Below are 18,272 nucleotides of genomic sequence, written 5' to 3'. Positions count from 1 at the left end.
TAAGCCACAAGACGTAAACAATATGTGTGTTAACATGATTTTAGCGTGATAAAATCGCTTACTTTTTCTGTGTAAAGATTTATCCAATTTTACTACTTTGTTGCCATGACAATGTAAAGTCAACAAACACTAAAACCCTAAAATTACCATAAAACAATTATTTAAAAAACTTTACAGCTCAAATAATACAGTTATAACAGAAGAATTAATGTAAGTGCTTTTATAAAATTATAAGCTCGTCGTTTTTACGGTCGTTAAATTTATACAATTATAAAACCGTCCAAAAATTGTCCCCATTCACTTCCATTATAAGTACTTCACTTTAAAGGAATAATTCAGGTTCAATACAAGTTAAGCTCAGTCGACAGCATTTGTGGCATAATTTTGATTACCACAAAAAATTATTTCAAATCGTCCGTCCTGTTCTTTAAAAAAAGCAAAAATGGAGGTTCCAGTGAGGCACTTACAATGGAAGTGAATGGGGGGAATTTTTGGAGGTTTTAAAAGCAGAAATGTGAAGTTTATAATTTTATTAAAGCACTTGCATTAATTCTTCTGTTAAAACTTGTGTATTATTTGAGCTGTAAAATTGTTTAAATTGTCATTTTTTCAGTCATTTTGAGGGTTTAGGGTTTGTTAACATTACATCATCATGGCAATGAAGTTGTAAAATTGGCTATAAATTTACACAGAAAAGGTAAGTGATTTTATCACATTAAAATCATATTAACATGCATATTGTTTATGTCTTGTGGCTATACTTTTGAAACAGTGAGAATTTTAATGTTAAAAAATTGGCCCCCATTTACTTCCATTGTAAGTCCCTCACTGTAACCTGGATTTTTTGCTTTTTTTAAGGGGCAAGTCAAACTGAATTTTTGTGCTTATCAACATATTGCCACAAATGCTGTCATTTGAGCTTAACTTGTATTGAACATGGAATATTCCTTTAAATTGTTTTCCTTTTGTCACATATTCCCTGTTTTTTATATTGACTTTTATGTTGAAATTCTTGTTTAGTTCCCATGTTCCTGTTTCCTGTTAGTTTGTAGTCCTTTTGTAGTTTCATTTTATGATTGGTTTTCCCGATTGTTTCCACAGGTGTTCCTCATTCCCTTGTTTGCCCCGTGTATCTAAGCCCTTGTTTTCCCTGTTTCTTTTGTCAGTCTTCACATGTGTTGTCATGTTCTGTGCCTGGTTTCCCGTGTTTTTGTTTCGTTTTATTCTGAGTTACTTTGTTCATCTTTTGTTTCATTAAAGCTGCATTTAGATCCTCATTCCTCACCTGCCTCATCACACCTTTATTGTGGTACGGTCATAAACTGTTTAAGCAAAAGAACGATCGGCACTCTAGATTATTCGTATTGCATGTAAATGCTTTTTCTTACTGGCTTATCCAGTGTGCGCAAGTGTTGTGCGCATGACTGTTTACATTTTAAAGTCAAATGCAGAAAATTATCTGAATTCAAATCTTAAAGCTTTTTATTTGTGCATTGGCAGATTTTTAAATAAGCTTTGGTAGTTATCAGCCTATTGGCATGCATGTACAAGCACTCATTGTTTTCAAATTAACATGATGTTGATTCTACATCGCATTGTAAGTCATCTAGGCATTCCATGCACGCAGACAACTGACATACTGTGCATAGACTACATACTACTGTACATACTGCACAAAGAGTACTACGTTAGTATGCTATTCTGAACACAGCCAGATTTGCAACACCTGCAGCTGTATCCTGCAGCTCACACGCCTGTCAGAAATGAAGAACGCTACAAAACTCATTAGCACTCATTTGTTCTATTTTCAGCCTGTGAAACTGCGGTTATCTCTCCTCCTCTGTCACTCCATTTTGGCTCTCTATCTAGTCTCGCACTGTCTTTATCTCTCTCAAAGTTGTCTTCATCCCTCCCTCTTTGCTCTGCTGAAATATCTTAATTTATTTTCTGAACAGCAACCAAAACATGAGCACCTGTCCATGGATGCGGTTGCTATGGTAATGGCTATGATGGTACATGTACTGTCATTCTCAGTCACATAGACGGACTGAGAGAAAGTTGCATCCGTCCATCCAAAAGACGGGCTGGTCTGAGTATTTCTGTAACTGCTGATCTTCTGGGATTTTCACACAAAACAGTATATAGAATTTACTCAGAATTGTGCCAAAAACAAAAAAACTTCCAGTGAGCGGCAGTTCTGTGTTTGGAAATGCCTTGTTGATGAAAGAGGTCAACAGAGAATGTCCAGACTGGTTCGAACTGACAAAGTCTATGGCGCACTCTCATGAGGGCAAGAGATAAAAGGAAAGCAGAGAAAGAGCACATGTTTCTGGACTCTACAGGAGCTACTATTGTTAATGCCGTTTAATTGAGATATTTAATAAAGATGTTTGAATTACACCGCATCTTGTTACACGCATTATTATTGAGATGCCTATGCCAGGACCGTTTCACAGCACGTGCTGTTTTCCCTTTGCCTTGTCGCATAAAAGTACAGTACACAGACTTTTCATATTCGCCATATCTCTTCCACTGCAAAACTCTTAACAGCTGAATCAAGTTTGTTGTCTTACAACACTATGGCAGTATTCCCCACACTCCATGATATCATGACAGAGCTGCTTATGAAGGTAAAATAGTGCCTAAATGATTTGCAAGCGCAGTGTAAATGAAGTTACAAGCGTGACAGGAAAATTTGCATGCGCAGTGTAAGATTTGTGAAAGCGTAAATCAAGTTGCAAGCGTAAAAATAAATTGCATGTGCACAGAAGGTTTTGGAAAGGTGTAAATCATGTTGCAAGCATAAGAAAAAATATTAGCAATACTTTAATGCTTTCTTAAGTGTAATTCATGTGTTGTGAATTTGCAATTTCATATTAACACAAAGTAAATGTGGTCTGTATTCTTCTGACTTTTGCCGCAGTTTTTGTGCCCAAGCATGGCGAAAAACATTGCAAGCCTGCAATCAGCGATATGCAAGCAAAGAAAGGGTTTAAAGAACAGCAAAACGGATTGACCAGAATCGGTCTGTACGTGTAAAATAAACTACTGCAAACATGTAAATGACTTGTGTTTGTGGCATAAATATTTTCCAGAAATAATCCGATATACACTGTTCCAACTTCCCTTTTGTTGCACTCACACTTTTGGCACAAATTTCTCACTGAAAAGAGTTTTGCAAGCGCACGAGGAGGAAGGCGGGTCTACCTGCTTCTAGTAACCAATCAAATGAGGTTTTCCTTGACCAGTTTACTCTGATCTGATTGGTTTAATAACGTGACAGACAGCTTCTTCTTCATAAGCTCAGCATCGTTCCTCTGGGTATCTCTCCTCTCTTAAATATTAAACTTAAATATTAATACATACCCATTCTTATATTGAGAGTGTAGATGAGCCGACACCGTTTACTGATATAAATATGATTCTCAATCTGGTTTTCAAATGTGTCTTCTTGTTGCTGTTCATTATTTTAATTATATTTACTATTAATTTATGCAATTGGCCAAATTACCTATGACCAATCGAGTACTATGACACGAATATCGTCCGATACCGATTGGTGGCCGATCAATCGGACCATCCCTACCCCCTAGTGACAGTTGTGATGAACTTTCAATTTGTTCTTAATGGATTGTTGTATCTGTTGCAAGGGAGAAGGCACTCGTAACATTTACTGATGTTAACAAATACAACCTTATTGTAAAGTGTTACCCAAATGTCTTTTGCAACGTAAATGATAATTTCTGACTTCTACATTGATAACAGTCCAAACTGCTAAATTAGCAGGCATTTAGATTAAAATATAGAAAAAAAAAATAATAATTATGAATGGGTACCAAAACTTTGAAGCTCCAAAAAGCACATAAAGGCTGCATAAATGTTATCCATAAGACTCCAGTGTTTTAATCCCTGTCTTCTTAAGCAATCTACTAGATTTTGGGTGAGAACAGACCAAAATGTAACTCCTTTTTGTCTGTACATCTTGCCATTGCAGTCTCTTTTATTTGTTTATGCTGACTTTATCTGCTTTTTGGAGCTTCAAAGGCCTGATCACCATTCACCTGCATTGCATGGACCTACAGAGGTGAGATATTCTTCTTAAAATCTTCGTTTGTGTTCTGCAGAAGTAAGTCATCAACATCTTAGATGGCATGCGGGTGAGTAAATGATGAGAGAATTTTCATTTTTGGGTGAACTATCCCTTTAAGGCCAAAATATACTTTGGTTGTCCGTGTCAGTGATTGGAACGCACGCAGTAAACATGATGCAGATTTTGTCATCAGCACAGTTTGTGTGGACTGTCCACGTGCGGCCCAGATTTTCTCGATACGTGGACATTCCTCATCTGTGCGCATCATCGGTGTATGCGCCTGCCATCGACTGTACTAAAAGAGTATCACAAAGCAATCATAGCGTGCATGCGTCGAATGAGTTAGTATTCGCTTGTGGTCAAAAGAGTATACTTCGAAAGGCTGAGCACTCGGAACGTGGAATAATGAAGTATACCCGTGCCTTAAACTCTTGCTAAATATTAAATATCTCATAAATATAAATATCTGCCAAGACCTTTACAAACTTTGTCAAAAGCAACTAGTTCTTCCTTGGAAAGGCACATTGTAACTTTGACAATTGTATTTCCCAGATGACCGATAAAAACCTTTCAAAGAGTTGTATGCGGTTTTAGCCATTTTGCAAACTTCCAGACCTCAGCCATGTTCACACAATATGATTTTGGCCACTATTTTTCCATGTGAGACAAATTTTGGGGATCATAAAAGATTTCTCTTGTCCTATGGTAAAATCAGCAGTCTTCGTTAGTTTTTTGTAAAACAAAAAAAACAAACAAACAAAAAAAAACACTGATATAAATAGCACAGTCTCAGTCCAATGCTTTTTTATTTTGTCACCAAGATGGCCTGCTACTAAAACATTGTTTACCTTATAAAATCCAGGCCGGGGCTAGTTTATTTCTCAGGGTAGGTTTACTTTAAGTCAATTTCTGTATAGACACACACCTTAAAGTCTTGTCTACAATCAACCTTGTGAACGTTTCCACCGTTATTGCCCAGAAAAAAACTATTCAGTTTACTGAACACATGTTGACCTTTTGTGACAACTTGCCACAATAGCAGGACATCTTATCACACTACATGGGGTAAGCTGTCACAATGGAACCTGCCATTAAACAGTTTATTATGGGATTTCAGAAAATTTAAACAGTAAAACAATGAAACACGAAAGATAAAAAAGGTAACATAATATATATATATATATATATATATATATATATATATATATATATTAAACCATTGTTTTGGCCAACAAATATTGAAACTAATAAATTGTATAAATGTATAACATTTCAAACACGCAACAATTTGCCTCAATAAAAATGTGACACATGACAACGCCATCAATAGAGCTCCCAGAATGCATGCTAAACACTTGCAAATGTCATTTACTTTTATTTACTGAGCATTAGCACATTTATGATGTAAACAACATTTTTTATTGATATTTCAACCTGTTTTGAAGCTTCGTTCTCTTAGACTGTAACAGGAAGTGACTTCATCAGAACACAAGTGTTTATTTTGGCTCTTAAGTTCTAAAAGAATGACAAATTTTTTTGAAACGTGTGAAAGCTGCTTTTCTCTGTGCATTAGCAAAGAAAATCTTTAGTGGTCCTTCACTGCCCACGCAAGGACACGTGAAGGATGAATGACAGTGTTTCTCCAGCGTCCTTGAGTCTCAGAACACTCACCATAACAGTCAAGAGATAATACAACACCCGCACGTTCAGCACAACATAATAAAGCACATTAACTGCTGGGAAAATGCTAATGTCACTGCTGTGAAAGGAAAACATCTTGTTAGCGGTGTTTGCTAAAGCAGGCAACCCTAATGCTCACACTTAGGTTTAGGGATTTCAGAGCACCCCTAAACCTAAAAGTATTAAACTCACTTAATTTGTGCTATGGAAATGAAAGATAGCTCAAATAATGCAGTTTGTTGGGGGAGAGGTGTGCTATTACTTTTTTAAGTGATCTGACTTCCCTAGTCTTATGTTTAAAATGGGAACCAAGCCATATCTAGAGTAGAGACCATAACATTATATAGAGACTTGAGGATGGAATCATTTGATGCTTTACTCTTCTGATTAGCATCCGTCTAGCGCCACCCTGACAACCACCCACAATACCCTAGCCAAGGGATAGCAATATGCTAAAAGATATTCAAAACACTTTGGCAACCACATAGCAACGCCCTGGCAACCACTCACAGCACCCTAGCAACAGGATTAGTGCTAAAAACATTCAGAACACTTTAGCAACCACAAAGCAACATGCTGGTAACCACTCACAACACCATAGAAACTGGAAATAAGACCCTATGATTTCCGCGTTGTGGAAAACACGGACAGAATCACGGAATCCAGTCATAAAAACTTATTTAACTATAAAACGTGGAATGCAGAATTTTTTTCCGTTGTCTCCCCAATTTGGCATGCCCAATTCACAATGCTCACTAGGTTCTCATGGTGGCGCAGTTACTCACCTCAATCCTGGTGGCGGTGGACAAATCTCAGTTGCCTCCGCTTCTGAGACAGTCAGCCTGTGCATCTTATAACGTGGCTTGCAGGGCATGTTACTGCGAGACCTAGCACATGTGGAGGCTCACACTATTCCCCATGATCTCCACGCACAACTTACCACGCGCCCCATCGTTAGTGAGAACCACTATATCGCGACCACAAGGAAGTCATTCTTCGCTGAGCTACCCAGGCCCCTTGAGTTCTGGCAAACTTGCCGTAAATTTGCCACACAAATGAGCTTACAATTTGCTGGAACCCTGGCAACTACCCACACAACACTCTAGCAACGGGGTAACAATGTGCTAAGAAATACTCAGAACACTTTAGCAACCACGAAGCAATGCGCTGGCAACCACTCACAACACCCTAGTGACTTGATAGCAATGTGCTAAAAGACATCTAGAATAGAGGTAGACCCATATCTCTTTTTTTTCTTTTTTTTTTTCGATTATCAGTGCCGATAGTTGCTTTTTGGAACTATTGGTTATCTGCAAAAATCTATGCTGATAGATGGCGATCATTTTTTAAATAATTTTCTCATTATATAATAAGAGTCTCTCGGGTGTGTTTCGGGTTTGTTTATACTTAAAAGTCCTGCGCTATGCACCAACTCTTCATTTATTCTGGTTATTATTGGGATTTTGGTTGAACAAAAAACTGCATCTGGAATTTTATTCATTTTGGACTCTTTGTCTGTGCCCCCACATTAAGAAAATAATCTGAATTTTTTTATTTGACATTCTATACATTGATTTAAAAAAAACTATCGGCCGATTAATCTGCCTTTTCCACTAGCTTAGTTATCAAATTGACAAAATCCACTATCGGTCGACCTCTAATTCAGAACCCTTTACCAACCACAAAGTAACGCAGAGGCAACCACCCACAACACCCTTGCAACAGGATAGCAATGTGTTTAAAACAATCAGAACACCTTAGCAACCACAAAAAACACCTTAGCAACTTCTGCACAGACAAAATGGAGAGAAAAAAAAAATCAAGCTCCTCCTGAAATTTCATGGTTGTTGCTGATAAGGTAGCTCATATTCCAATAAGTAAATGCTGAGTCCTGATTCCACAAGATTTTGAGTGCTGAAGTGAAATTATGGCTCTTTTTTATTGATAGTATGAAGGCTGCACACTGTGAAGAACCATACCGCACACCTGCAAACAGACAAACACTGCAGGAAATTTGAACTGCCAGTGAACTTTACTCCATGAAGTCTAAACACGATTGCAGACATACACAAGGGTGGTAACACCATGGTATTTTGATATATGATGAATCCTGTATTCATGTACCATCAGGTGTTTACATGGTCTTCCATAGGAACACCATGATATTAACATTGGTACAACATTACTATAGTAGCATGTAAAAAAAAATTTTATTTACATGGTACTCAAAGGTATACCAAGTTCCAAAAACATGGTATTACTACAGTAATAATGGGTATTTTTTTTAAGTGAACCTCACACTGAAGTTCTTACTGCAATAATCCATAAAATGTAGGTGATACCCTCCTGATGACACAAGCTAGAGAAACCAGCTCAAGACATGAAAAAAATAAACTGACCAATCAAAGAGAGCGATTAGTGAAAATGACAGAAAGGAAGTGGTTCTCACCAGGTGTAGCATGTCGTAAATGGAGTCAGATGAGCGTTTGCTGTGTCTGTTGCGTTTGAGCACAGACATGACTGATTTCACATCACAACCAACAGCCTGAAAGAGAAACACTGACACACACAACCGACTGCTACTGATGCTGGATCAGTTACAGGAAACGGCTCACTGATTCTCCACTGCAGCACCAAACAACATCCCTCCACTTATGACAAACAGAACAAACGACAGGGCGAGGAGAAAGAGAGAGAGAGAGAGAGAAAGAGAGAGAGGGTGCTGAAAGCAATCACTGCTCGCTCTCTCTCTCTCTCTCTGGTTCTCCCACCCCCTCTTCCAACTCTCCGTTATTCACCCTCCCATTCTGCTGCGATGCCATCTCATTTATCTTTTCTTTTTCTTTCCCTCTCTCTCACTCTGGCATGCTAAGCTAAACTGCAGCTCCATGATAAGTTGAGTTATGATACTCAACATACACGTACAGACAATCAAGGATGAAATTGAGAAGGAGAGATCAAGAGAAAGAGATTGAGGGAGATAGGAATCTCCTTTTCAAGGTTGTTGCTGTAGTTCAGGATGGGCTGGGCAAGTTAGACTGCAGCAGCACATAATTGCAGAGAGAACGAGAAAAAAAAAAAAGACAGAGAGATTTTAAATTCAGTCTGATTGAAAGAGTTTTAATTTAATCAACTGAAATGGAGAGTTTGAACTGATTCATTAAAAACAAATCAAACTTATCAACTCTAAGGGGACCTGAAGTCATTAATTTCAATGACATTTGGCGTCAGCAGCCACTGGTACTCTAGCAAGTTTGAGCAGAGTTCAATTTTATGCAAATTATCAGAAATGCTATGCGGCGATCATTAATTGGTGTGCAATTAATCAGTGATCTGCCGCCTGGATTCAGCAATCCAGTAGGAACATCTACTAACGACCAACAGTCCGCAATTTAATTGCTGTATGTGTAAACACCCCTTAATACGTGTCCCAACCAGAGAGAATGGTCTGTCTGCATCCTGCAAGACTACTACAAGGCACGTCCATTAAAAGTCCCCCCCAAATAACCAGCGAAATGCTTGAGTCTTGCAACAGTTGGATGTTACATTCATACACTGTGTTTGTTGTGTTTATTTGAGTCCCACAGCAACCCTACACCTATCCCTACCCCTAAACCTACCCCTAAGCACAGAGATTAAAAAATGAAAAGTTTGTAAAATTATTAACTATACAGCATGTTATAAGTTCTATTGAATACAGTCATACCCTCGTATCACTAGGTGGTGACAGTGAGGAGAATGTGATGAAAATGAAGAGGAGAAGAAGCTAATGGTATGCTAAGCTAATAGGCTATCCGGTTAGCTTGTGAGTTAACTGGAGAAAACAGAGTGAAATTTTTTATTTCACCATTTATATCTTCGGTTTAATAATATGATATGTGACATATAATTTAAAAGTTATTCTTTGTCATAGTTACATAGTTGAGACAACATTAATCATACAGCGTTTGCATAGGATTTTAAAAGTTCTTTCAGCCAATACAATTTCTTTGTGATCCAAGGATACTTAGAGTGGGCGTGTCATTCAGTGGGTGTTCCTTGTCATCTTGCGAGACAGACAGATACAGTTGCAACCAGACGCATCAGAACAAACAATAAAAACAAATAAAATCTCTTCCATATAAAATAATTTTTGTCCTAACTAACTGTGACAAAGAACAAGCGACGAATAACAGGACATTTTGACCATTGCATAGTGACGATTTCTGTGGTGTCATTTTGGATTACATTCATGATTAATTAAAAAAAGTTACATAGCCCCACCCACAGTGAAATCTCATTGGTCCACTTAACTAATTTAAACATTAAATATCTTGATATTGGTTGTGATTTTGCCACATCACGCTACATTTTCACGTTCAGTGTGGTAAGACAAATTGTAGCTGCAAACTTGCCGACAACGCATCGGGTCAGGTTTACCGCCGTTTTTGCTACTGAAGATTAAAAAAAACTAGGGCTGGGTAAGAATTGATTTTGATTAATTGATTAATTTAAATTGATCTTGATATTGATTCATAAAATCCCAAGGTTCAATCGTTTACTTTTATTTTAAAATGTACTTCAGTTTTGCTTGTGTGGATTATTACATCTGTTAAATAAATAGCAATTGAACTGAATAGTTTGAGCCCTGTTTATTTTTTAAATTAATATTTTCTTAATGTACCATGTTAGACGGTTCCCTGTATAATTACAGCATTAGCTGAGAGATAATTTCTGTCAATTTAAGCAAAATGGAGATTTTAACTGAAAAATACCCAAATGAATCAGAAAATGATCAAATCATTTCGAAATTGGAATCAAATCAAATCAAATCAAATCGGGAAATCTGTATTGACAACCAGCCCTAAAAACAAAACTTAATGGCCAAATAAAAAGCACATTAAAATCATTGTAAAATTCTCTGCAAAATCACAACAAATATGTTGTTAATTAGGAATGTAATAAAATATCGATACATAGATTATTGGTCGTCACGTTATTTTCTCGATACATTTTTGAGGCATTGATATATTAACATTAGCCGACATTTAAATTAGAAGCCAAATTTGTGTCCTTTCCAATTCACTGTCAATTGGCCTTCCATTTAATGTAGTCTGGCGTAATAGCTTTGGGAGACCACAAGGGGGTGATATAGCATTAGTATTAAGTATACAGTACTAAAGCCAGTAGAAAAACCGACGAGAAGCCCCACGTCGCGAGTAGGACAAGGCACAGGTATCACACACAGGACGTGTCGATGCGGTGCAAGTGGCAGTTCAAAGTTTTGAATCTAGTCACCATACACACAAAAGTTACGAAGGTTTTTGTACTTCATCAAGAATGAACGAAGTTTCTTTTATTATAGCTTTTGAGAGTTTTGAGAGTATTTCACATTATATTATTTACTTGCCGATAGCGATACCTATTTTTAAAACATTTTATGAATTCCATATCAACAGTTTTTTTAAATAAATGAAAAAATTTGAACAATTAATTTTCAACCTATTATTATATTATATTTATCAACTAAAGTTCTTTATACAGAACCTCACAGCACAATCTAAAATACAACATTGGAGTTATTTTTGTTTAAAAACAAAACGTGCTGCATAACTGAGCATATCAGATGTGCTATATTGCTTAAATATAAACAAAAAATGACAATTACTATTGATTTATTATTGTTATTATTATTATTATTATTCCTAGTAGTATTACAGCAAATATTACATAACTATACAGAAGTGTTATATTTAAACTGAGCTTTTATTTTGGTGGGAGCTTTTATTTTGGAGTGAAGCCCTTGTTGTTTCTGTGTGTTTTTGAAGGTAGCTTCTTGCTTCCAGAAAAGCAGGTCACTACATGACCCAAAGTGATTATTAAACCGCAAAAGGCTGATATTTAATTAAATAAATATGTAGTCTTCATGTGCCTCACACTACAAAGTGAATTAGCACTTTCCTCGCTGTCATCTGCTACAAACAGAGTGCAAGATGCTCAAGATGGTGTTTTTCGCTTATAAACCAAGGAGCTCTAAAAGGTATGAGCAGCCAGTGTGGGCACAACACTTTGAAGCACGCAGCACATGCAAACTATATATTTATCTCATTACATCACAGCCTTTGCGGTTGAATAATCACACTTGGACAAAGTGATTTTAATTGGTGCTTTGAATGTTTAAGGAATTATATTCTTACGTAAAATGGTATCGGTTTTTGGTATCGGAGTATTTTTACGAGCATAAGTACACGTATATAAGTATGGTATGTAAGTATGTAACCCGATCCTTCCGACGGGTGAATATCCGTAAAGCCGCGGGTCCAGACGGCATTCCAGGCCGCATCATCAGAGCGTACGCGAACCAACTGTCTGGTGTTTTTACGGACATTTTCAACATTTCCCTCTCCTTGTCTGTAGTCCCCACATGCTTTAAAACATCCACCATTGTGCCTGTTCCAAAGCAATCCAAAATCACTTGCTTAAATGACTGGCGTCCTGTTGCTCTGACCCCCATCATCAGCAAATGCTTTGAGAAACTAATTAGAGATTACATCTGCTCTGTGCTGCCTCCATCACTGGACCCATTGCAGTTTGCTTACCGCAACAACCGCTCCACTGATGATGCCATTGCATCTACAATACACACTGCTCTCTCCCACCTGGAAAAAAGGAACACTTCTGTGAGAATTCTGTTTGTAGACTACAGCTCAGCATTCAACACCATAGTGCCCTCCAAGCTTGTTGAGAAACTCCGGGCTCTGGGCTTAAACAGCTCACTGTGCAGCTGGATCCTGGACTTCCTGTCAAGCAGACGCCAGGTGGTTAGAATGGGCAGTAACATCTCATCACTGAATCTCAACACTGGAGCCCCACAGGGCTGTGTTCTCAGCCCACTCCTGTATTCCCTGTACACACATGACTGTGTGGCAACACATAGCTCCAATGCCATCATTAAGTTTGCTGATGACACGACAGTGGTAGGTCTGATCACTGACAATGATGAAACAGCCTACAGAGAGGAGGTGCTCACTCTGACATGCTGGTTTCAGGAGCACAACCGCTCCCTCAACGTCAGTAAGACAAAGGAGCTTGTGGTGGACTTCAGGAGAAGAGAAAGAGAACACAGTCCCATCACCATCAATGGAGCACCAGTGGAGAGAGTCAGCAGCTTCAAGTTCCTGGGTGTCCACATCACTGTGGAACTCACATGGTCCATCCACACTGAAGCCGCTGTGAAGAAGGCTCATCAGCGCCTCTTCTTCATGAGACGGTTGAGGAAATTTGGAATGAACTGCCACATCCTCACATGGTTCAACACCAGCATTGTAGAGAGCATCCTGACTGGCTGCATCTCCGCCTGGTACGGCAATAGCACCTCCCACAACTGCAAAGCCCTGCAAAGGGTGGTGCGAACTGCCAGACACATCATCGGAGGTGAGCTTCCCTCCCTCCAGGACATATATACCAGGCGGTGTTTGAAAAAAGCTCGGAGGATCATCAGAGACTCCAGCCACCTGAGCCATGGGCTGTTCTCACTGCTACCATCAGGCAGGCGGTATCGCAGCATCAGGACCCGCACCAGCCGACTTCATGACAGCTTCTTCCCCCAAGCAATCAGACTTTTGAATTCTTGATCTCTCATGATCACTATAGATCAGCACTGCATTTTATTAATTTTATTATCTCTCACTGGACTGTCATAAATTATATTCTCTCTTAACAACACACTGGCAACTGACTATCAACTGACAGCCTGAATGTCAGTACAGTACAATACAACCTACTGTACATTTTATATATACTACATATAGTATTTTTTTTATTGTTTAATGTGTATTCTATATTGTATGTGGATTCTATATTGTGTGTGTATTGTATACTGTACATTGTATGTTATTATTTGTATATTGTGTTGTGTGTAATTATGTGTATATTAGATTTTAAATTGTGTTGTGTAAATTTGATGTTTATTGTAAATTGGTACATGTCTCATCTATGTCTCATCACTGTTACAACTGCTATGTTGCTCGGAACTGCACCCAAGAATTTCACACACTATTGCACTTGTGTATATGGTTGAGTGACAATAAAAGTGATTTGATTTGATTTTGATTTGATGGTATCGGTATCAGGACATCCCTAATTTATATCCAATATTACAACTTTATTGTCATGAGGCCAGTATAAACCTTGTAATCTAGTAAACAGTGTAAAGTCAGTAAATCCCTACATTTTATCACAGTAAAATAATGTCAACATGTATAATGTTTATATCTTGTGGCAATAGGCTACTTTGAAACAATGTGTATTTTAATGTTTATGGACTGGCATCATTCACTTTCTATTGTAAGTGCCTTATTGTAACAACTTTATATATATATATATATATGTGTGTGTGTGTGTGTGTAGGATGAGAGAGTTTAGTCTAAATTATTTTTTGTGGTGATTACCATAATGCACCAAATGTTGTTGATTGAGCTTAACTTCTATTAAACATGGAACGTTTCTTTAATCACTAAAATGTAATACTTAGGGTTAGGTGTTTAGAACAAACCTTAACCAGAAAGTTTGAGGAATATCAGTAGAGTTAAGTCTTGTTTGATTTTAAACTAACAGTCTGAGCGAGAGAGTGAGAGATTCTTGCAAAACAAGACCAGCGATGAAGGATGAACTTGACAAATTTTTGGCACTAAAGTTGTCTCGTGATAGAACATAATCACACACCGTAAGCTGAACGAACCACTTTAGCCTGTTAATGGGGAGATCAGGAAGTAAACAGAAGCACAAATCTGACAGAAAAAATGTTTCTCTGACAGTAGCGAATGATGTATGTGTTCAGAATCACTCTGTGGCCCATTTACAGAATAATTTCACACCATATATTGAAGTAAGCACTTCACTAATGTTCCACCAAGAGCACAAACACAAATGATTGTTCACGCCTGAACTCACAAAAATAAAAATGTTGACAGTCACTTAAAAAACGGGGTTTGAAATGGGTTTTTATTGTGTTGGCTTGACTAGGTTTAGACCATATAATAAATTGTGACCACTCCTAAAGATTTCAAGCTACATCCTCCAAAATTGGCACAGACCTTCAGACTGTTATGACTTAAATTGGCATATCTTTTCCAGCTGAGTTACAGTTTTCCTGTAGCAGGCATTGAAATTCCCCAAAATTCCACAGACTTGCAGTATATTGACGGAATTAAACGGGCCAAGACTATTCAAACTCCAACTGTCAAAAATTCAATTTCCAAAATCCAAAACCTTTAGCCAACCTCAATGAATATCATGATATGAATGGAAGATCATATCATACAAATAGTAAACCAAAAAATGCCCTTGAAAGAAATCAGTAACACTTTACACAAAGGTTATATTCATTAACCTTCAGCCACATCCACACTAATCCAAACAAAGTTTGAAACCTCTCTTTTTAATTTCCTAATGTCATTGTTTTCCAAAGTATGCAGTAATGGGGAGCGTTTTTGAAAGTCTCAGTTTTTGGTGGAGGAAGACTCTGCTCCAGTGTGGACGAGAGGTGAAAACGAAGGTAAATTAAGGCATTTATTAAACAAAAAAATCATTGTGGGCATGGCCATAGTTAACTACATTAGTTAACATGAACTAACAATGAACAAAACTTTTACAGCAATTATTATTCTTGGATAATGTTAATTTCAACATAGACATTTTTTTAATAAAAATATGTATGTGTTAAAGTTAGATAATGCATAATGAACCAACATGAACAAACAACAAACAATGGTATTTGCATTAACATTAAACATAAACAAGGTTCATGATAACTAATGCAATTACTAATATTAAAAAATCGAACCATATTATAAATTGTAACCAAAATAGCAGATGTATATGTTAACATTAGTGAACGCATTATGAACTAACATGAACTAACAATGAACAATAGTATATTTATACATTAATATTAACTACGATTAATAAATACAGTTATTTATTTGTTTTTTTTATCTATCCATCTATCTATCCATCTATCTATCTATCTCATGGGGTTTATCTATCTGACTACAGAACACGTTTTCTGCCAAGGAGGAAACTCTACAATACAGTGTGTGTGGATGTGTGTGCCCTAAAGTTGATCATGGATTCCTTTGCATTCTTTGTCTGACCTCTATGATACTTTCTCCTCTTTAATAACGTCTGGAGAGAGGGTGCTATGCAGCGAGACAGACACATGTCAGTGCATGCCAAAACCAATCTTCTCCAATCTCCCAGCGAGCCCTGCTGTATCACTGCTGACCCACAATCCATCACTCTGCACGGGCCTGACAGCCAACCAACACACTTTAGAGCCAGAACAAACTCATTTAGAACATTAACCCTAATAATATTTGGTCTGAATTCGGCGAGCTAAAGAGATTAGGTCAACATACAGATACAAGACACAGATATTTGACAGTGAACTCTGGAAACGGGTTTCCAAAAATAGTTTCTGTATGTAAATATGGAAGAGTCGTGTGGAATCTGATTGGTTCCATCATCTCAACATGTCATTTCCAATGAAACGCTGTGACTGCCTCCTGCACGATCTTAACTATGTCCCTTATTAAAGCAATTAGGATGCAAAGAAAAAACAAACAATCTCTTATTGAAATCCACCTTAACACAAAATAATTATCTCCAGCCTCCCACACCAAACCCCCTGCCAATACATGCATACTCTGCAGATATTTCATTATCATAGATAGATAGATCAAATAAACTGATTAAACTGTAATTGTCCCTCTGTTTAAAAACAGAACAGATGACAGATGGTGAAGCTGAGCTGAAGTGTGATTCTTCACTCTAGGAGTTCAGAGTTTTGAGGGAACACAGTTTTAGATTTGGTGAGTGTGAAAAAACCCACGCACAACAGCACGAGAACTGTCCCAAAGTTATGGGCTGAGTTGCACAGAAAATGTGATTACATAAGCAGAACTCTTTACCTTTCCATAGTCATCAAATTCAGCAAAGAGCTCCAAATCGTCATCTAAACTGTCTCCTGAAGACTCTACGATAAGGCCAACGCCATCATCAAGAATCTCCTCTGTGGACAGATAATTATCAGAATGATTATGATGATATGAGGATGTCAAAATCCCAACAGAGTCTCATGGAGAAATAGTACAGATTCTTAAGAGTTGGCTAAATCATATGAAATCATACGAGTAGGGTTGTATGAATTCGTACATATCAGGGCTCTGTTGAGTTTTTCAGTTTGTTCTGTTTGTTTTGTTACTTCTCTCCCTCATGTTTCGCAGACGCTGCTGGCATGCATGATCAGTGTTTCCATGGGAACACTGATTGTTCCCAGGGGAACGCTGATCATGCCACTAATTAGCATACTAGCAGCACCTGGTTCTCCGATGATTCACTCCCTACTTAATCCCATTGCGTCTCTTTGCTAGATTGTTGTTTGGTGTGAAGTAACTTACCTCAATCTCTCTGCCTAGTTGGTCCTGTCGAGTGTATCTGTTTGGTTGCCCGTCTCTGCCCGCATTTCGAGAGTGTGGCTGCCTTCCAGTTTGCTGTACGCTTGTTCTCTGCGCTCACGAATCATCAACGGAGGATTCCTCACGAATCTACTCCTGACTACCACGACGCACACATTTGCCTACGAACACACTATTCACGGAGTCCTCATGGATCTGTCCACTGCGTGGCCATGGCGCTCACGCATCCATGAGCTTCTCCCCCTGCTACTGCAGCCAGTGCCAGGTTCTCCATTCTTCGCCAGCACAGTTTAAGTTGCTATTTATTGTTAAATAATCCTTTGAACTGTTCTTCTGCTCTTGGGTCTCTTTGTCTCGCTCTTGCTCTGTGACAGTATATCTTTTGCAACAGCTAAACAGGTGACTCTCCCTTGTTTCCTTCTAAAACGTGACAGTTACTTTCTTCTGTAGTGCAAAACATACTCTTTATACTTCAAATCATCCTCACAGACTCTACTCTATGTTTAGGTTTAGGTATGGGGTTTGGGTTAGGGTATAAAATTAATAAGCATGTACACAATGTCTGACACGCAGCACTTTTGCTAACTTCCGCAATTCATGTACGGGTATTTGCACATCTAGAATCCGTACAAATTCAAACGAGCAAACTTGTACGATTTCATATGGATGAGCCAACTTGTATGAATTAGTACAACTTCTCATGAGATTGGGTTGCAAAATCCATCACACTGGATCTTTAACCAACTGAACATTAAGCATCATGATGTGGATGGAGGAACTTTTGGTCAATCAAATAAGTTAGGACTTAGGCCAAGTCCACATTAATAGACTTTCATTTGAAAACGCATTGATTTTTCTACATTTTGGCCTCTCATACACACGTAAACTGTGTTTTTCTCTGAGTGTTTTGTAAATGCTCTCCATTATCCTGTACTTTTGAAAAACTAGTTCTCAAATGAAAAGGAATTAGTATGGACATGGCCTTAATTTTTTAAAACCACTGATAAGGTCAGCAAATGCGCAAAAAAAGTAAAATTATTACGTAA

The 18,272-nt window shown here is 37.8% G+C and overlaps 1 protein-coding gene across 3 annotated transcripts in view; it reads right to left on the bottom strand.

Annotated features, from left to right (window-relative positions):
• Window positions 1-18,272, bottom strand: part of LOC127422218 (rho guanine nucleotide exchange factor TIAM1-like) — a 120,590-nt gene that overhangs the window by 17,390 nt on the left and 84,928 nt on the right. For 2 of the 3 annotated variants that reach the window (XM_051665561.1, XM_051665562.1), the window contains one exon: window positions 16,720-16,820. In XM_051665561.1, coding sequence (XP_051521521.1) covers window positions 16,720-16,820 — 101 coding nt within the window. Of the gene's footprint in view, window positions 1-8,219; window positions 8,273-16,719; window positions 16,821-18,272 lie in introns of all 3 variants that reach the window. The other variant, XM_051665563.1, reaches the window with a different exon arrangement.

Source organism: Myxocyprinus asiaticus, chromosome 31 (genome assembly GCF_019703515.2).
Source record: "Myxocyprinus asiaticus isolate MX2 ecotype Aquarium Trade chromosome 31, UBuf_Myxa_2, whole genome shotgun sequence".
In the NCBI taxonomy this organism is placed as follows: Eukaryota; Metazoa; Chordata; class Actinopteri; order Cypriniformes; family Catostomidae; genus Myxocyprinus; species Myxocyprinus asiaticus.
This window is presented reverse-complemented; position numbering and strand designations above follow the sequence as displayed.